Source organism: Haliotis cracherodii, unplaced genomic scaffold, assembly GCF_022045235.1.
Source record: "Haliotis cracherodii isolate W230 unplaced genomic scaffold, xgHalCrac1.p SCAF_11, whole genome shotgun sequence".
Taxonomy (NCBI): Eukaryota; Metazoa; Mollusca; class Gastropoda; order Lepetellida; family Haliotidae; genus Haliotis; species Haliotis cracherodii.
In genome coordinates this window covers 6032732-6055444 of record NW_027266266.1, presented here as the reverse complement: position 1 = coordinate 6055444, position 22713 = coordinate 6032732, and the positions used below count along the sequence as shown (strand labels likewise).

The following is a 22713-nucleotide window of genomic DNA, read 5'->3' as shown; positions in this document are numbered from 1 at the left end:
GTACATACTGGCATTCCTGGCAGGTGCAAAAGGTGTTTTCGTGACACCATCCGCAAGATGAAGATACCATCAACGTTTTGTCTTGTGTATTTGTTGTTTAACACCAGCCTTTAAATAGTATGGGCCAGACAAACCAGTGACTGATAGTAATAGGCGCATCCAACCCCTTAAGGGTGGATGACACGCAACATGTCAGTACATCGATATATTGCAAGTTGGTGGGGAGCCACCAATGACCTTCAAAACTCCTACAAACTTGAATCAAACTTGAGTTCCTAAAAACAGCCCAAGGCTTTCAACTTTCAACTTTCGACTATTGGGCCATCAATTCCCTCAAACTGGATAATGATATCTAAATGCAAAGCCCCCAGACCTGTTTTCTCATTCGGTTAACGATTATTAATTGAGATAAAATAAAATAGTCCGAATTTCAGGGTATATGACCGTGTCGAGATGTGGAATGCCTCTTCAACAATCACAACAATTCAAATACTCATATTTCATGACATTTTATTTTCCGCAGAAACCACAGACAAAAGTCATTTCACCAACTAGGATGTCTTGATGCGCGCGGACCTTTATGCGCACGTGTTCAATTGCACAGACCAAGTGCCAGTGGGACAATCAAAACTTGACAGACTACCCTGGTTGCAGATCACACCCTTGGTTTCATCCTCGAGGTCGGGGAATATGAATACGGCAGTCGGAGGACACGGGTACGAACATTCTGAAAACACAAGTAGGCACAACGGCTCATATGCTTTATATTAGTCTCTTGGATTATTTGTTAACGGTTTTTTTTTCGAAATAAAAAGAAAATTATAAAATTAAAATCAAAATTAAAGGTATTGATCTAAGGATACAGCTTTGATACACTCTAATTTCTTCTTTTGTCATTGATTTAGTGAAGATCATGTAAACACATTGAAGGCAGTTTTTCTTCATACTTCATAGAACTTCATACTACGCATGCCAACTGTACAGGCAATGAGCTCATTTTACTGAGTACTGCTCCCAACGACTATACATGATACCGAATACTTACAAATTTCCGTAGACGTCTTTTTCTCACGGGTTCAGTTTAGTTGTCATACTTTCCAAGGATATAGTTTTTATTACAGACATATTCTCTATATGAACACATCAACGTATCGACATGTGCAACACTCGCAGCCCCCAAACACTGAAAAGCTAAGGGATCCAATACTTGATAATGACAAAATGATGGATCAGCTAGGAAATGAATCATTTGAAGTTTTACAATGCCATGACGAGTATGAAACTGGCATGTCCATGTGAGTCTTGTTTTGTTGAAGTTGGTTTGTTTGCTCTTAAACGCCGCACTCAGCAATATTCCAGCTACATGACGGCGGTCTGTAAAGAATCGAGTTTGACAATCCAGTGATTTTCATAATGAGCATCGATGTACACAATTGGGATACGAGGACATGCAAGTCACCGAGCCTGACCACCCGATTCTATTAGTCGCCTCTTACCACAAGCATAGGTTGCTGAAGACCAATTCTAATAGTTCACGGTTCCGGGTTTGAAGGGTTTTGTTGAAATGAAGCATCTTTAAGTATATGTTGAAACCCTTTATGTTATTTATATTTATTCCGTCATTTGGTCGTTATAAACAAATCATTAATATGATATTGTTTAAAACGACCACACCATACCTCTTACAATACACAACATCTTAATGTGTACATGCATTCATCATTTATGCCAGCGCATTCTGAGAAAAGTGGAAAGTTAAGTTCGTGAATGTTGTTTTACGTCAATCAGTCTTCAGTGCAGGCAATATTGCAGAGACCTCTTAATATGTGTCTAAACCAGACAGATCAGTGCCTTGTAGCATTATGCCGTCACGGTACAATGGCATACATTGTAACCACACAGTGTTTTGTTTTGGTTAAAAAGACGTTAAAGGTGGCCTAGGTCAGATATCGACGCAGCAGGAGACGAACATACATAAGTAGACACGTTGATATGTATGTACTTTGTGAGGTGAGGTGAGATGAAATGGGGGTTAACGTCACGTCCAAGAATATTGCACTTATACACGAACGTGCATGCACGTGTGTGTGTCAGCTTGTACTAGTCCGGACTGACGCCGATTTATAGTGCTAGCCCACAGAGATATCATGCTGCAGGTAAACATGAAGGCCCCACTCAGGCACAATATACTGACTCCGAGCCGACCAGTTCTTCTTTTAGACCCTTAATGCCGAGCGCCAGGCAGGGTAACAACAAGTACCATCTTTAAACGTCTTTTGGTATGATGCGGACGGGGTGGACGCTCTGCAACTAGACCACGCACAAGGCACCCACTCAGAGAAGTCCATAAAGACGATCAAGAACCGAAACTTTTAATGACCAACAGTTACAATCCGCCGACCAGGGGCCGCGTTACACACAGTTATTCTGAGTGTAGCTATAGGTCGCCCCAACAGGGCACGACCTGACTATGCGCATTCCTTGGAAGCAGCTGACGAACTTGCTGGGGTCGACGAGGTCGGGGTAGATGATGCCGACGCCGGGGGGACAGGGGTAGTCACATTCTGAAAACACACGACCAGGGACCGTCATGGTGGGCATCACGTGGGTCACGTGACCGAAAACAAGATGGCCGGGAGACGTGATGTGTCAGTGGGAAGTGTTAGATAATGAAAAGAAAGTCAATGAAGAAATATTGTTTGATGTCGCATCAGCAAGGGTGAAACGTAGAAGCGATTAAAGCAATGTAACATTGTCATGCATTGTTGGTGTTAGAACGGCAGGAAAGGAATATTGCTAGACTATGGCGTCATGCTAGTCAACTGATTACAAGCATATGAAAGCCCTGTGGAAAATACGCTCCTCTCTTCATCACAAGGCAGGTGTTCAATGCTTGTTCGTAACACAGTGCATTTTCAGTTTTTCGGTGCAAGGTCTTACAGTTTCCAATCCGTTGCTGCCAAGTAATGCTTGAAGATTCAGACCGCCGGTTCGATCATTCTCGTTTGTCTTCAGACCTTATCGTTGACAGATGCTCGTGTTAGAATGGCAGCAGTGGACATGTTAAGCTGTCATTCTGAGTACTGAGCAATGAATGAGTGTGTGAATATTGCTTTACGCTGCTGGTCTAGGGGAAACTATTAATTAGCTTCACGCATTGTCCCATCGGAAGAATGTAAAGGGTGAGGAGCGAGCGCTTTAACCAACACGTTACCCTTCAGGTTAATGCATGATAAGCTGACCATGGCGTTCTAGAATGACCTTCACCCAGTTCGTTAACCAGCACGTATTTGGGACCGGTCATTTAGGTTTGGGGGAGAGATAATATGGGAAGGGTCATTAGAAAAGATGACAGTATTCAGTGGAGGGTAATGAAAAAGAAAAAGAAACTTTTAGGAGGCGGGTTCCCAAAATTGGTCAGTCACATCTTGAATTTATGTGTTTGTGAAACCTTGATAAAAATCACTTCTTTAAAGTGAGGATACAGTGGGTCTGCGCGCAAATAGACCAATTTTTGTAGAGGTTTTGTTTGTTTGTTGTTTAATGCCACACTCAGCAATATTCCAGCTATATGACGGCGCTCTGTCAATAATCGAGCCTGGATCAGACAATCAAGTGATTGACAACATGAGCATCGATCAAAGCAATTAGGATCGATGACATGTATCAACCATGTCAGCGAGCTTGACCACCCGATCTCGTTAGTCGCCTTTTTACGACAAGGATAGTCGTCTTTTACGGCAAGCATGGGTTGCTGAAGACCTATTCTACCCCGGAATCTTCACGGGTAATATCTACATGTACGCAGCCAAGTGATGAAAGAGGATGGGCTGAGTCTTGTTAGCCATGAAGGAACATCACCCCCCGTGGTGAACCATTTGAATAAGTACACAGAGTGTTCTAAGGGTTATTTTAAGTCTAGTTCAGAGGGTTGTCAATGTCTGACAAAGAAGGTTAGTACTGCGACTGTAGTGACAACAGAACAAAACCATGCAGTTAAGATGGGAGGCTATGCCAATGTACGTATGGGGATGTCCTGAATGTTAGTGTTCTAGAAAGTCTACAAAACGATTTTCTAACAAGACAAATGAACAGTGGCCGCATTAATGGTTGTCTGATTATTTTTTATCCGTCATTAACAATCAACGGTCCTTTTAACAACCAATACAACATCTCCAATCCTACTCCCTGTTAACGACAAGCCATGGATTCAGATGCATGCGATATTACTTCATATTGGCTGAGTGTCAGCCCGTTATTCAGGCTGTCAGGGTATGAAACCACAGGCAATTATTAATCTGAGTTGAACTAAATATACTTACTACTGTTTGGATTTTTCTCTAATGTTATTTGTAAATCAGTGTCTATATTTGATAATGATACTTCATTTCTTGACAATGTTGGAACAGACAATACATACTCCGAGTAAAGAATTGATACAGTTTTGACAGCCATATATCGACCTAAAACGTTCATGCATCCTCATTATATGCTAAGAAAGTATTGATCTATCGATTAACGTAGACATGTATATATCAAGAACATATAGTATAGGTAATGAAATAGTCCCCCAAAGATCATGCAAGAATGTCACTCCTTGTGACATTTATCAACATTTGCCATCTACAAGCCGTAAATACTCGCGTGGTTTTGGTAATGTTGCCTATGTGGGCGCTAATGAGATACACGCAGCATGAAACTACAGGATGGTTGTTAGAAAGGGCTCTACAAGTTTGATTTCAGAAAGTTATTGACAGCATGAAAACCTAAATTTATCTTAAAGTACGTAAAGCATTATTTACGGATTTTAAAGGGAAATATTTGTAACATAAATAATCTTACTCTGTATAGCATTACGTAATGGAGTAATGTTAGGATGTTGACATGGGCGGATAAGATCAAAATAAACCAATGAAACACGCAGATAACTTCTTGTTTACAAAACCGTTGCAAGAATGAGTGACGGTTAAATTAACACAATCAATTTTAACCAAAAATATACAAAAGACTCTTGACTCTGTGTACTTTCTTTTGCTCCTCAGTTATATTTGCTGATTTGACCCAGCGATAAAGGAATTAGCAACACACTATTGATTGTTAAACGAAGAAGCTAAACACTTCCATTAAATACATATTTTGTATTACCTACATGACACTGGTCTTCATTATATCACACATGCAACACCTATGTCACACATGTCACACCTATATCACACGTCACACCTCAATCACACAGGCCACACCTACATCACACAAGTCACACCAATATCAGACAGGTCACACCTATATCACACTGGTAACTCCTATAACTCACTGGTCACAACTATATCACACAGGCCACATCTATATCACACTGGTCACATCTATATCACAGAGGTCACACCTATATCACACTGGTCACATCTATATCACACAGGTCACATCTATATCAGACAGGTCACATCTATATCAGATTGGTCACATCTATATCACACAGGTCACATCTATATCACACTGGTCACATCTATATCACACAGGTCACACCTGTATTAAACATGTCACATCTATATCACACAGGTCACACCCATATCACACAGGTCACATCTATATCACACTGGTCACATCTATATCAGACAGGTCACACCTGTATCACACAAGTCACACCAATATCAGACAGGTCACACCTATATCACACTGGTAACTCCTATAACTCACTGGTCACAACTATATCACACAGGCCACATCTATATCACACTGGTCACATCTATATCCCACAGGTCACACCCATATCACACAGGTCACACATATATCACACATGTCACATCTATATCACACAGGTCACACCCATATCATACTGGTAACACCTATATCACACTGGTCACATCTATATCACAGAGGTCACACCCATATCACACAGGTTACACCTATATCGCACAGGTCACATCTATATCACACAGGTCACACCACACATTGATACACCAATATCAAACATGTGACACCCATATCATGCTGATCACACCTATATCACACTGGTCACACCTATATCACACTGGTCACAACTATATCACACTGGTTACATCCATATCACACTGGTCACACCTATATCACACAGGTCACACCTATATCGCACAGGTCACATCTATATCACACAGGTCACACCACACATTGATACACCAATATCAAACATGTGACACCTATATCATACTGATCACACCTATATCACACTGGTCCTACCTATATCACACTGGTCACACCTATATCACACTGGTCACACCTATATCACACAAGTCACACCTATATCACACAGGTAACACCTATATCACACAGGTCACACCTATATCACACAGGTCACACCTATATCACACAGGTCACAACTATATCCCAGAGGTCACACCTGTATCAAACATGTCTTACCGTTTTGACAAAAGGTACCCACTCTGTACACGGGACATTCACATGTGAATATTGTATCCGAGACGTCGACACACGTGCCGTTGTTACAGGGCTGACTGGCACACGCTGAAACACGTGCAAAAGTTCGTATACAACCAGTTACAATGGTCTGTGAACACGAGACAAGTGGCTGAACATAACTCGTGTAATTTACATTTCGTCATTGGCGATGTCCAATGATGTTGTGAAGATATCAAGGCTGCCTGCGAAATCCCATTAGGAAATATGGCAGTGGTCAGCTCGTAATGCATGTCACTATCATGCACGATACTTTAGATACCAGAGTTTAGGAACTGCACTGTCCTCCGCTCCGTGGAGAATACGGTTCGGCAAATGCCGCTAGGGGAACTGATCAAGTCTATGACTCTGTGGCTACGACAGCGGGGGCTACATTTACACAGACATTGGAGTGGTGATTATGCGGTGACGATATGTCTGGAAGGATACGGATAATGAAAGACATTGGTATACACTGGCATCAATACAGTTCTTGATAAACAGAAACACACATGTATACATAATGTTACTGCACACTGTGATCTGAATGAGGTAACGGGGTTACACGAGGGTGTGAATACACTGACAACAATACAGGTATGGATAGACAGGAGCAAGGAACACACTGGTGTATAAAGACTGTTACCGCCATCATGAAACCAGCGCTACATGAGGATTGATACACATAGACAAGGTTGTAGGTTAATACACACGGGGGCACTGGTGTGGAAGAAAGGTTATTGCATGCAATGAAGACAGTGTTACATGAGGATTGATACACACTGACAAGATTGTAGATTAATACACATGGGGCCATTGGAGTACAAGGAAGGTTATTGCATGCAATGAAGACCGTGTCACATTAGGGTTGATACACACTGACAAGATTGTAGGTTAATACACATTGGGGTACTGGTGTAGAGAACGCAGGTTATTGCATGCAATGAAGACAATGTCACATGGGGGTTTATTAACATAGACAAAATTGTATGTTAATACACATGGGGGTATTGGTTAAACACTATAAAGGATATGTCTCAAGAGGATTTGTACACTGAGTGAGAGTATAGGCTACTACAAACTGGAGTAATGGTGATATTGGAAACTTGATACATATTCTGAGAACGTAATGTTGAACAAAGTTGTTCATACTGACAAAAGCATAGGATGCTACCCGCTGAAAGGATGCTACGGAAAATGAAGACGTCATGCAAGAGGGTTGTGTTTGCTACACAGGTGGAAAGGTTCCACATTGAAATCAACTAGGTCACACTAACGACAGGGGCTGGTATTGCAGGCAAATCCGATGGTGTCCGTGTTGTCGCCCTGGCAGGTCAAGCCCCCGTTTGAAGGAGGGGGGTTGGTGCACGTTCTGATTCTGGAGACCTGCTGCTGTCCACCCCCGCAGATCTTGCTGCACGTGGAAGGCGTGCCCACCACTGACCACTCGCTCCAGCCACCGTTCACTGTCAGAGGGAATATAAAACATCAACGTTACAGAATACATATTCTCGGTTATCTGCTGAAACACATTCCATTGGGCTTAAAAGGCAAACTATCTGTGAACATCTTCTGAATGGGTTGCTCTAAATCAGCGAGGACGTCGACACCAGGTCTTCGCGAAATGCCATGTCTTGCTCCGGTAGCACCCGCCACTCACACAATTTGCATACAAAGTAAGTGTTTGTTTTATGCCTAACGCCGCACCCACAATACTCCTGCCATAAACTACGGCGTATGGCAAATGTACCCCCAATCGCGAAATTGTCGCAACCAGGTTGTTTCCAAAGGTAGTGTCTTATCGAACATGTGTTTTGTAACGTCGCACAGCAGTACTGCTGTCATGTCAATGCGGCCTGCACACAAACCAGACAATCAAGTGACCGATAAACCAGAACTCCAGTGGCACGACAGCATATTTACTGATTTTCTTGTAACTAAAATCGAAATGTTGATTTTGAATTATGTTCGTTGTGTTGAAGTGAAGAGATTTTGCTGCCATCTCGAGGGTCTATCTGGTACTTGGTAAATATAGGACACGTGTGATGTATGCAATGTCTTTGATTGATCCACATCAAGGGTTCGTCAGGGACCAGGTAAATATAGTACACGTTTTATGCATGCAATGCTACTTGTGCCTTTGGGAGATCCATATCAAGGCTTTTTACGATAATGGCTAAATATAGTACAACGCTGCTTGTGTTTTTGAGGGATCCATATGAAATATCTGTCTGGCACTGGGTACATATAGTACATGTTTTAAGCATCTAATGCTTAATGTGCCTTTGGGAGATCCACATCAAGGCTTTTTCCTGTACTGGGTAAATAAAATACGATGCTGCTTGTGTCTTTGAGGGATCCATATCAAAGGTCTATCTGGTACAGGGTCAAAGAAATGACAAAGTAATGACAAATGTGAGCCCACTAGCCTAAATGACTTCGTCAACCAAAACACCCAGCGATTTACAAATCTGGGCCCACCTGTTTCGATCACTATAAGACGGGAACAATGTGGGCCCACATTTTAGAAAACAGTTATAAGTAAGCCAAGCTAATGAAGCTTAGCGATTTATGACGGAAGAACGTCTAGCCACTAGGCGATATACAAATGTGGGTCCACTTGTTTCGATCACCATATATGACGGGAACAATGTGAGCCCACATTTGAGAAAATGATTATCAATACTAGTATTTAAGTAGAATTTCGCGATTAATAAATGTGGTCCCTCCTGTGGCAATCAATATGAGGGAAGGACGTCTGCCCACATTTAGGAATTGATTATCAGAACTAACGAAACAACCTAACGAAGCTAGGCGAAATACAAATGTGGGCCCACTTGTTTCGATCACCATATATGACGGGAAAAATGTGGGCCCACATTTTAGAAAATGGTTATCAGCACTAAACCAATCTTAGAAGATGTACGGATGGGAACATGAATATATAATGCATTCAAACATTTAATTAAGAAAACGTTTTACCTTAGGTATAAGCTGGGCATTTAATAGCTGGACCAACAACGTACAGCGTGGGTGACGCCATTTCTCGCAAATACGAAAACAACTGAGATAACTCACGTTTGAAATTAGAGTGACCTCCCTTTCCCAATATGAACCACTGGTAATACGGTTTCGCGAAAATATGTGATATATATTATCCATTTTTTGATAGGTTAGGAATATTTTCTTAGGTTGATCTATTTCAAACACCGTAGGATTGTTTGTCCAAATGAAAAAGAAAATGCGTTTTATAACATTATAATAGACTTTTATTCGGGGTTAAATAAAGGAACAGATTTATGTTAAGGATAAATCAAAGGTATACTTCATTTCACACACGAACTAATTATTTGCTTTCAGAACTGGAAAGACTCATCAATGTAAGCGAGATCAATATGTTCGATTTATTTGTTACATTTTGGGTTGGCTGATCCCAAATTTAAATAATTAAAGACATAAGGCCTTAGTCACGTATCGGGAAATAGGTAAAACAGCTGAAATAATTGCCTGCTATTTGCAGTACGATGAATGGCCGATTGATAAACTCACCTGCTGAAAGTGTCTCACAGTTCGGCTGTGCATAGTTAGGCAGACAGACACATACATAGCTGCTGCCTTGGTTTGTGCAGGCCCCGCCGTTCTTGCATGGACCCGAGTCACAGGGCTCTGGAAAGTAGAAATGTATTACAGAAATAAATGTATAAAAGAAACAAGTGTCTAACGGAAACAAATGTATTAATGAAACAAATGTAGAACGGAAACAAATGTATAGCGGAAACAAATATGTAGCGGAAACAAATGTATTAACGGAAACAAATTTAAAACGGAAACAAATGTATTTATGAAATAAATGTATAGCGGAAACAAATGTATAGCGGAAACAAATGTATTAACGGAAACAAATTTATGATGGAAACAAATGTATAACGGAAACAAAGGTATAGCGGAAACAAATGTATTACGCAAACAAATGTATAGTGGAAACAAATGTATAACGGAAACAAATGTATAACGGAAACAAATGTATTAATGAAACAAATGTAAAACGGAAACAAATGTATTAACGGAAACAACTTTATAACGGAAACAAATGTATTAATGAAACAAATTTATAATGGGAACAAATGTATAATGGAAACAAATGAATAACGGAAACAAATGTATAGCGAAAGGGGATTACTGCATACAATGAAGACAATGTTACGTGAGGATTGATACACACTGACAAGATTGTAGGCTGATACACACGGGGGTACTGGTGTAGAAGGAAGGTTATTGCGTGCAATGAAGACAATGTGACACGAGGGTTTATTAACATGGACAAAATTGTATGTTATCACACACGGGGGGATACTGGTTAAAATGAAGGTTACTGAACACTGTCAAGGATATGTCTTACGAGGATTGGTACACTGAGCGAGAGTACAGGCTACTACAAACTGGAGTAATGGCGGTTTAGGAAACTTGATACATATCCTGAGAAGGAAATGTTGAACAAAGCTGTTCATACTGACAAAAGCATAGGATGCTTCCCGCTGAAAGGACGCTACAGAAAATGAAGACGTCATGCAAGAGGGTTGTGTTTGCTACACAGATGGAAACGAACTAGGTCACACTAACGACAGGGATTGGTGTTGCAGGCAACTCCGATGGTGTCCGTGTTGTCGCCCTGGCAGGTCAAGCCCCCGTTTGAAGGAGGGGGGTTGGTGCACGTTCTGATTCTGGAGACCTGCTGCTGTCCACCCCCGCAAATCTTGCTGCACGTGGAAGGCGTGCCCACCACTGACCACTCGCTCCAGCCGCCGTTCACTGTCAGAGGGAATATAAAACATCAACGTTACAGAATACATATTCTCGGTTATCTGCTGAAACACATTCCATTGGGCTTAAAATGCAAAATATCTGTGAACATCATCGGAATCGGTTGCAGAAAATCAGTGATGACACCAGGTCTTCGCGAAATGCCAAGACTTGCTCCACCGGTAGCACCCGCCACTCACACAATTTGTATAAAAAGTAAGTGTTTGTTTTATGCCTGACGCCCCACCCACAATACTCCTGCCATAAACTACGGGGTATGGCAAATGTACCCCCGATCGCGAAATTGTCGCAACCCGGCTGTTTCCAAAGGTAGAATCTTATCGAACATGTGTTGCCTAACGTCCTACAGCAGTACTGCTGTCATGTCAATGCGGCCTGTAAACAAACCAGACAATCAAGTGATCGATAAACCAGAATTCCAATGGCACGACAGCATATTTACTGATGTTCTTGAAACTAAAATCGAAGTGTTAATTTTAAATTATGTTCGTTGTGTTGAAGTGAAGAGATTTTGTGCCATGTCGAGGGTCTATCTGGTACTTGGTAAATAGAGGACACGTGTGATGTATGCAATGTCTTTGATTGATCCACATCAAGGGTTCGTCAGGGACCAGGTAGATATGGTACATGTTTTATGCATGCAATGCTACTTGTGCCTTTGGGAGATCCATATCAAGGATTTTTCCTGTACTGGGTAAATATAATACAATGCTGCTTGTGTCTTTGAGGGATCCATATCAAAGGTCTATCTGGTACAGGGTCAATATAGTTCATGATTTATGCATGCAATGCTACTTGTGTCTTTAAATGGCTGACAGTGTATTTACCAATCCGCTAAGGATGAAATGTCCATGTTGGTTCAAGACCACAAGGGGTAGGTCATGAAAAGAAACATGCTCATAAAGTCAAATTAACCTTCAATCAATATAAGCTTTACTTATAAATATGTGATATATATGATCCATTTTGATAGGTTAGGAATATTTTCTTAAGTTGCAGATCTATTTAAGAACCCGTAGGGTTGTTTGTATAAATGAACAAGAAAATAACGTGTCTTTTTACATTATAATAGACTTGTCTTCCAGATTTAATAAAGGAACAGATTTGTGTTAATGATAAATCAAAGAGATACTTCATTTCACACATTAACTATTAATTGGTTTTCATAACTGGAAAGACTCACCAACGTAGGCGAGATCAATATGTTAGATTTATTTGCTACATTTTGGTTTGGCTGATCCAAAAATCAAATAGTTAAAGAGGCCTTAGTCACATAACGTTAAATAGGTAAAATACCTGAAATAATTGCCTGCGATTTGCAGTAGGATGAAGAGGCCGATTGATGAACTCACCTGCTGAAAGTGTCTCACAGTTCGGCTGTGCATAGTTAGGCAGACAGGAACACACATAGCTGCTGCCTTGGTTTGTGCAGGCCCCACCGTTCTTGCACGGACCCGAGTCACAGGGCTCTGGGGGTTAGAAATGTATAACGGAAACAAATGTATAACGGAAACAAATGTATAGCGGAAACAAATGTATAACGGAAACAAGTGTATAACGGAAAGCTTTATTTAGCAGTGTCGGTATTCTTCCATTTAGTACTGTCTGTGGTTGTGACAATATATCTTGTAGATGCTACTTTATGCTTCAAAATCCCCTGTGGCCCATATGACTTTTACCCCTAAATAGTAATTTATGGAAACTTACGTGGAGGAATTTCGCAGGTTTCTCCACCGTATCCGGCGGGGCACTGACAGCTGAAGCTGCCGCCAAAGTTGCTACAGACGCCGTTGTTCAAACATGGGTTGGAATCGCAAGGCAGATCGGTGGTGGTTGCTGAAAAATATCAGATACGCGAACAATGAAAGGAGGGTAGGAGTAGCATGCAGACTCGGGAACAACCTCTTGTTGGTGGTACACGCCCTGACATCACCAGTGGACAGTGTAGGAACTATAGTGGTTGTGTTTTTCATAAAACTGATCGATGCATATGCTTTCCATCTCAAATTTGCCGTTTGCGCCCAATAGAATCTGTTTCGCAATTACTCGAGACTGATTGTTCTCTGGCGTGGATGTGTTGAATTTGGAAGGGGCGGTCGGGTAGCCTAGTGGTTAAAAGCGTTTGTTGCACGCCGAAGGCCCAGGTTCGATTCCCGACATGGGTACAATGTGTGAAGCCCATTTCTGGTGTCCCCTGCCGTGATATTGCTAGAATGTTGCTAAAAGCGGCGTAAAACCAAACTCACTCACTAAATCATTTGGACTTTGAAGGGTATTGTCTATGAGATGTCTTTGTGTATATGAAGGATATTCACTAAACAACTAGGTACCATAGAATCTGGAATCAATGTTTTCATCAATAATGATGTTCTTACTCAATCGTCTATACAAAATAATAATACAACGGCTACGTTGGTCACAAAGACAAGGCCTGTGAAGCTCCGGGGTATAAAAGGTCGTCAGCAACCCATGCCTGTCGTAAGAGGCCACTATGCTTGTCGTAAAAGGCGACTAACGGGATCGGATGTCAGGCTCGCTGGCTTGGTTGAACGCATGTGATCGAATTCCAGTTGCGTGGATGGATGCTCATGATGTCAATCACTTGTCTGGTACAGACTCGATTATTTATAGACCGCCGTCATATAGCTGGAATAATGCTGAGTGCGGCGTTTAACAAACAAACAAACGAAGACAACACAAAGACTATGTACTGCACCTGTTGGGCAGTCGACGCCGTCGGAGCAGTCTTTGATGGCGTCGCTGAACCTGTAGCCAGCCGGGCATTTGTACTGGACCCATTCTTGCTGGACGCATCGGTAGAATTCATCGCATTCACGGCTGTTGCCAGAGAGACGAGTGTCGTTTGTGCAGGAAGAGAGTTTACCTGTTGATGATGGTGGAAGAGTGAACGAGTCAGTTTATAGCCACATCCTAGTCGGCTTTAACTATGAACTGTGTCCGCTAACATAACACGGCGTTTTGAATTAAGCTTCATTGGACAGCCAAATGGCACGAACCTAGATACCTTGAACTGTATCGTTCTGACACTCAGGTACTCGGGTACTACCAGTACTATGCACTCGAACCTCGTTATCTCGAACTCCGTTATCTCGAATGTTTCCTTATCTCGGACCAATTCTCTGGTCCCGACCGCTTCATTATATAAATACATATACATTTGCCCGCTTACCCCGAATTCGAGATGAAAATACATAGGGTTATCTCGAACCTTGGACTGTGACTCCACTATGGTATTGGCCTCCTTATCTCAAAGTTGGCACTTGCATTTACAGCTTTGAGAAGCACAATTATAGCTATTACCTGTCAACTGTAATGGTATTTTATTGACAAATACAACGTCGTTAGTACACATGAGTAAAAACATGGCGGCACTTTGTGGTTACTTAAAAAGCGCTAATCAAAGTCGGAATAAAGGATTCAAAGCCGCGTGACGCCACACATTCAGATCCGCTACAGCCGTGTGACCCCATCTGTACCTTTGTTTCTGCGCAGTTTCTTCAAATGCGCACAGGCGCCGCAATCAGGATTACGATATAGTCTAATGTGCGCATTTGGAAATTAATGTAGTACTGTAATGGTGAAGCTTCCGTGTAAGAGTTCCGAAATTCTGTTTCTGAATTTAGTCGAATATGAAACAAGAGAACATGGCGAACACCTACCGCATTGAACATTGTATACGAAGTCACATGACCCCGTCGCTTCATTGAAGGATGGAGTCACTGGGGGACAGGTAAACTCCACCAAGAAGTTGTTGACGCAGGCGTAGAATTTGCTGCAGTCGTTGGGGTTGGCCTGGTAGGGGTCGGAGGCGCTACATGCTCCTGGAACGGAGAGCGAGTGTGATGGATTTGTCGTGGCCTTTCAGTTCTATTAGAATGTCTTAGAATGTCTTAGAATGTCGGGGAATATTTTTTAGGTCTTTACAATTGGCTGAATCCATCAGCAGGTATATCTGTTGCTGATAGACCCTGCGCATAATCGGAGTTAATCAGGGCTTACAACTACTGATCGGATCCTGACACGGCGTAACTCTACACAGCGACCTTTAAACTTTTGGACCAACCGCGCCTTACAAAAATGAAAACCGCGTATACTATACCTCCTGGTCCGTCGGCTAAAAAATAAGAAAAATTAAACACATTAATATGAATTCATTCACATTAAAATAGGAAATATGAGCATGTACTATTGCATCGTCTGTACACGGTGTTATGCAAGCATATACACGTCAGGACAAAAGAAAGTATAGACTTGAAAATTGAAGTTGACCAAAATATGATGAACGTTATGAAAACGTTAATACGCTGAAAACAGTCGCTGAAATACTGCAAACCTAAGGCCCAAAACACAACTGTGACACCCGTATCAAATACATCACCATCTAATAAACATTTGTGTTTTAACCACCATCAAATCGGGGTGTATAACGTGCTTTATTAGACACGGAAACACCTGGTGATACATTTGAAGTGCATGGAATTTAACAAAAATAGTAATCCTTTTTAAAACAATCAGTTACTTTAAATTCCGAATGAATAAATTCGGTTCGAATCGTGCAGGCAGGCTGACTCACGTGTACAGATTGACTCACATGTATAGATTGACTCACGTGTACAGTTTGACTCACGTGTACAGATTGACTCACATGTGTAGATTGACTCACGTGTACAGATTGACTCACGTGTACAGTTTGACTCACGTGTACAGATTGACTCACATGTACAGATTGACTCACGTGTACAGATTGACTCACATGTATAGATTGACTGACGTGTACAGTTTGACTCACATGTACAGATTGACTCACGTGTACAGATTGACTCACGTGTACAGATTGTCACATGTACAGATTGACTCACGTGTACAGATTGACTCAGTGTACATATTGACTCACATGTAACGGGGGTTTCGCAAGTGTCACCCTCGTGGGTGTCGGGACACGTGCAGGTGAAGGTAGTGCCGGAGTTGGTGCAGGCGCCGCCATTTAGACAGGGGTTAGAGTCACACGGAACTGGAAGAACGAGATGCATGATAGGCAGAGTCACATAGATAGAACTGTCCGTTACAGTAATTGTGGGCACAGTTACGGAATTGTTCAATGGCAACGATAATCAGACTCGAACGTTATTCCGGAATACTGTAGCGGGTTCAGACATACATGATTCACATCAATTTGACCTGTGACAGTTCATACACCATCGATACTCTCGACTTTCTTTCTTAAGCTCAGGGGCGGTCGGGTAGCCTTCTAGTTAAAGCGTTCGCTCGTCACGCCGAAGACCCGGACATGGTTACAATGTTCGAAGCCCATTTCTTATGTCCCCCGCCGTGATATTGCTGAAATATTGCTAAAAGCTGCGTGAAACCATACTCACTCACTCACTTTAGTACATATTTAAAATGTTCTCACGACTGCGAGCCTTTGTCAAACTGAAACGAGGGATCAGATCAGCGATCTGACTGGATGTCGTGTTTTCATTACAAGGGACACAACTCGTGATCTACGCGAGGTGGCGCCAGGGTCGAGCCACGGTAAGTGGCCTTGATGTGACAAGGGTAGAAACTAGGCTTTGATATAGGCTAGTGGACACGCTTGCCTCGGGAAGATGAGTTCAGAGTTATGTGAATGCACCAGCTAGTTCATGCCACGATGTTGCTCGGGCTGGTGACTGGCTCCATACTTACTTGTTGGGCAGGGGTACTGAGATGGCAGAAAGCAGTCTTTCCATTGTGGGTTAAACCGTGAGTTTTCTGGGCACCTGTAGTCCACCCACACTCCGCCAACACAACGTCTGAACAGAGCACACTGCAGATCGTTGAGTGACTCCCGGTCGTCCTCCATGCAGGTATCTGTAACAACGCCGTCAAGCAAACCAAGAAGCTGTCATCAAGCAACAACAAGCTACCAATAAGCTGAATAGCTGGCAAAAACTTGCTACCATACTTATACAAGCTGTTTCCAAGCCATCAACAAGCTGAATAGCTGGCAAAAACTTGCTACCATACTTATACAAGCTGTTTCCAAGCCATCAACAAGCTGAATAGCTGGCAAAAACTTGCTACCATACTTCAACAAACCACCAACAAGCTACCAACAAGCTGAATAGCGGGCAAAAACTTGCTACCATACTTCAACAAGTTGTTTTCAAGCTACCAACAAGCTGATAAGCTAGCAAAAACTTGCTATCATACTTCAACAAATTGTTACCAAGATACCAAAAAAACCCTTTTAACATCAACCAACAATTGTTTAATAATTGTTCATGATTTTGTCGACAAGGTATCGACAAGCTGACAACAAGGCACAATTGAACCTCGATAATCTGGACACCGTCACATGGAACGCCACATGAAGCAATGTTAGCTCATCATCTCTCAGTGAACGTTGTCAATTCTTTTATATATTTCGGACAAACCACACAATGTAACTGTTCATCCGGCAGCCATGCTTTCCGGATGGCTATTGATAAGAACGCCTATAGGTAAGTACGGGAACATTTCTACGTACATGTGATTCATTCATCTGAAAATGTGCTAATAAGGACATTTTAACAGATGTTTCAAAGTATATTCATATATGTACTTATATATACTTTCGACCAACGAAAACACTTTCTCCCATGTAACTTAAAACTCAAGGACGTTTAACCACACAGTGTAACGTGACCAATCGGATTACCAACGTGCATCTGTGCACTCGGGGTAGAAATAGTGACATTGTAATTAATACTTATGAATAGTAGGTCAATGGTTTCGTGTTGTAGCTGAGAACAGAAAAGCTGATTTGTATTGGGAACAAAACAGAGCCAACCCCCCCCCCCCCCCCCCCCCCCCCGCCTAAAACAAACAAATAAAAACACAAAAAAAAAAACACAAAATAAAACAAATAAACTTCATAAGCTGCTGATTGCTTGTAGAAAATCGGCACATAATGTAGCTTAGTGGAATCTATGGGAGTTATGTACCGGTCGTTGTAGGAGTCTCGCAGTTGTTGCCCATGTAGTTTGGTAGACAGGTGCAGACGTAGGTGTTGCCGGACGTCGCGCACGATCCTCCATTCTCACACGGAGCCGTGCTGCAAGCTGAAATATCGATCACTTGTGTTCAATATCGATCAATCTATAATCTTTCCCTCCTTCATTCAAGCCCCCAAAATATTTTCCTACCAAAAAAGTAGTACATCTCATAAAAGAGTTCTGTTTGGTTTTTTCCACACTGACGTAATTCTGCTACCAAATAGATTTTTAGGGCCCTATTGGTGAGGTATAAAAACAAGAATCCATTAATTAAAATATAGTTTGAAAATCAATGACAAAATCTTTCAATTACAAAATCACTTCTAAATGATTCATGAGATATTCAGTTTGGAAGTGAATACTTTACCGTCTGTCGGGTCGGATGGGGCTGAAACGACACAAACGTATTAGAAAATATATGTATTAATAATACCCGGTGACGCCCTGACGTGTTATAAAACAGGCAAGGGTTCCAGAAACACATGACTTACACTTGGTTTGGCTTGTCAACCTAGAACATCAAAACCTTGGGTGATTTTAACTTGTCTACACTCCGGTACTGTTCTTGTTTGTTTGTTGTTTAACGCCGCACTCAAATTTATGACTGAGGTCTGTATATAATGTAGTCAGGGTCAGATAATTCAGTGATTGACATCATGACATCATAAATCTACGTCAGCGAGCCTGACTACCCGATCCCGTTAGCTTATGAGAAGCATAGTCGTCTCTTATGAGAAGCATAGTCGTCTCTTATGAGAAGCATAGTCGCCTCTTATGACAAGCATAGTCGCCTCTTACGACAAGCACAGCCGCCTCTTACGACAAACATAGTCGCCTCTTACGACAAACAAAGTCGCCTCTTACGACAAACATAGTCGCCTCATATGACAAACTGAGTCGCCTCTTACGACAAGCATAGTCGCATCTTACGACAAACATAGTCGCCTCATATGACAAACTGAGTCGCCTCTTACGACAAGCATAGTCGCATCTTACGACAAACATAGTCGCCTCTTATGACAAACTGAGTCGCCTCTTACGACAAGCATAGTCGCCTCTTACGACAAACATAGTCGCCTCTTATGACAAACATAGTCGCCTCTTATGACAAACATAGTCGCCTCTTATGACAAACTGAGTGGCCTCTTACGACAAGCATAGTCGCCTCTTACGACAAACATAGTCGCCTCTTATGACAAACATAGTCGCCTCTTATGACAAACTGAGTCGCCTCTTACGACAAGCATGGGCTGCTCAAGACCAATGCCAACCCGGATCTCCTCTGGTTCATGTGTGTCGGTGTCTGTCTACGGTTCGGCTCTGCCTAAACTCGGTTTGTCTACATATCGGGCCGACAACGCGACGTTAGCGCTACGATTACCATAAATCTGCTAACGACAGTCGTAGCACTACGAATGCATTGTGAACGGTCTACCAGGACTTTCAGTGCACCCGATTTCAAACCGATTAACAACACCTCTTCCCATCCGCGCCCCCCACCCCAACCCCCAACCCCCAACCCCCATCCCCCAAAGAGCAACACTCACATGGGCACTCCACGTTGTATGGCCAATCACAGACCTGGGCAATGGGGTTGAAAACCGTTCCTTCCCCGCAGGTCAGCTCCGCCCATACATTTATATTGCACTGGTAGAACTTGGCACAGTCGGTTTCATGTGGCCGGAAGCTGCTAACTCCGGGAGAGCAGTCCTCGGCTGGCGGTACTGCTACACCCACGGCCACCACTGTGAAGCAACACAAAAAGTAGTCTCAATGCCTTGCGAGTTCGTGAGTTCGTGAGTGAGTGAGTGAGTTCGTGAGTGAGTGAGTGAGTGAGTGAGTGAGTGAGTGAGTGAGTGAGTGAGTGAGTAGGGTTTAACGCCGATTCGGGGATTGAACCCATTATCCAAGGATTAGGCAAAGCCAAGGGAAACAACTCCGCGAGGCGATTTTGAAAACATAGCAGATTATCCGCCAGTGCCTCTCTCGATACTTTTGTTATTTGGTCATCAAGGAAGCGCGACTCTAGATACACCAGGTTGTATGTGGGTAGGTATCTATAAAAACGCCCACACTTTCTTTGGACTATTTCACTGCGCATGTCAGTAAGGGAGACAGTACCTGGTAACCCCCAAGTCAGCAATGCTCCAGCTATACCACGGCGAGCTGTAAATAATCGAGTCTGGACCAGACAATCCAGTGATTGATATCATGAGCATCGATCTACACAATTGGGATACGATGACATCCCTCAACCAGGTCAGCGAGCCTGACCACCTGATCCCGTTAGTTGCCCCTTACGGCAAGCATTTGTTGCTGAAGGCCTCCCCGGATCATCACGGAGTGCTGCAAATACTCGGTACAGACAAACCCGTGGTTGATATTATGAGTGCTGAGCCTGATCACCTTTCAATTTTGTCGCCTCTTACAAGCATAGTTTACTGAAGATCAGTTCTATCCTAGAATCCCAACGAGTCAATTCGCATGTGAGCATGAATGTCCATGGGGTATTGACGTACAAACATTCAGATCGAACTGTAACAGATTGTTTACAATCACCCTGTTTAAATAAAATTTAAAAAGTAATTGATAATCATTTCCTGAAAATAACTTGTAATCACTTCGCCGCGCCGTATAAAGTGAAAAACAGATTCAGGAATCATACACTTTGTGTTTCACTGAATATTTTGGAACGCTGTGCGGACTTCCGTCCTTTGGGCACCTATCGTCGTGGGTTCGAATCCCGGTTCGCACCAAATGTTTCTAGGTTTGTCAGCACCATACCCGTGTTCCTAGTTTTCACCGAAATGGTAAATGTCTGACACCTGAATCACTTCGGGCTTTCCTCCCACATGAAGCTGGCACGCGGTGATATAACTAGAATACAATTCAAATCGGCTTGACACCTAGCCCCCTCACTCATACACTGTTATTGCGGTTTCGCCATGGTGTCTGGAACAAGATATTTCTCACGCGGCGTTAAAAAACGACAAAACCTTTCCATATTCATAAGAATTCTGCCAAAAGCACAGTAGTTTGTACAATTCCGACTACATCATCAACAATATTCAAGTCCATGTTCAAGCAAGTTGACGTAGGACTGTGTAAGATCGTAGACCTCAATCACAACCACGGCACAATTCGAAGGCGTTTCGTGAAACATTTGCTCAGAGAGGTATAAAGCCAATCTCACTCACACCAACTTTAGAATAAAGCTAAAAAAAAATTATATTTGTCGTCCGATAAAAGATGGCACAAAATCTTCCAATTCAGTAATTAATAGAAAAAACACCATTACCAAAGCAGTTTATACCCTGACTGTGTTTAAGACTAAGGATTCTCTTGAATGGGAACTGTCACATTTTACTTGATGAAACCCAATAAACTTTGAACTCATACCCTAACATTACACTATGTATCCATCAATTCAAGGAAATATTATACAATACACATATAGATCTCCTTAATATAATATGTTTGTCATTTACAAACATTATAAGGTAATAATGTTATTAAGAATCCACCTACCGGACAGAAAAAGCAATAATTTCCTCATATCCAGCATCTTGGTAACACACGACTAAAGATTGAATTCTTACTCTCTGAAAATGTCAATCTACCCGTGTATTCTATTATACCACGGCGACAGTGTCAATCAAGGAGGGAGACATCACAACGAACCCTCCCTGACACGACAACAGCTCATTGGCTCATCGTTTTCACTGACGAGAATTTGATTGGATATTGCTCTACAAGACGCCCGGCGATTGGCTGACTAGAGGGAGTTGTGATGGATCAATCATATGCCTTCTATGATTACTTTCGAGTTTGATGAATATCATGACAAAGTGTTCACCAAATAAGATCGTGTGTTTCTCACAAGGAGATGTGTGCACCGGCAAGAGCATATCTGATTTCAACAATAGAACTAATGTTTTCATAGGATTAGCGCAGTGTCCCGCTACGTGTATCTACTCTGGTACATATTTCCAGGACGTGGCTATGATCATGCGTTTTACTTTTGTGGCCTGTAAACGTTACACCATGTGGATGTTATGATTATCATTATAATGCGTTCAGAACTATCCACATACGGGAAATGTCATTAAATATTCTAAGGAGTTGGGCTGGGAGTTGTTGAAGGCAGCATATTTGTCAATAACTTCTGTAGAACATATATTTTATGACATCAAACATGTCAAGCGAACACTGTTAAAATAGTCTGAACCTAAAGCGGCTCTGTTCTGCCCGCTCTGTTACATACTTCGAGGCAATGGACCAGTGAAACTAACACATTGTTCCAACATAATCAGACCAACTGTTTGACTGAAATATAAATACAATAGAACCAAACTGGCTACACCTGTCAGCTAGTCGGAGTGGTCCGTGAAGATCCGGGGTAGAATAGGTCTTCAGCAGCCCATGC

At 42.2% G+C, this 22713-nt stretch overlaps 1 protein-coding gene across 1 annotated transcript; it reads right to left on the bottom strand.

The window, feature by feature from the left end:
• Window positions 1–2358: 2358 nt before the first annotated feature.
• LOC139456048 (fibropellin-1-like) lies at window positions 2359–21852 on the bottom strand. Its single transcript, XM_071237557.1, has 16 exons — window positions 21816–21852; window positions 19835–20032; window positions 18655–18675; window positions 18237–18353; window positions 16957–17121; window positions 16166–16282; window positions 15371–15385; window positions 14931–15092; window positions 13967–14134; window positions 12958–13086; window positions 12603–12719; window positions 11050–11238; window positions 9979–10095; window positions 7707–7895; window positions 6394–6498; window positions 2359–2564 (listed from the first exon to the last, which is right to left on the bottom strand). The coding sequence occupies exons 1-16, from the start codon at window positions 21850–21852 to the stop codon at window positions 2413–2415; spliced, it is 1998 nt and encodes a 665-aa protein (XP_071093658.1). The 3' UTR covers window positions 2359–2412.
• Between the last annotated feature and the right edge of the window lie 861 nt (window positions 21853–22713).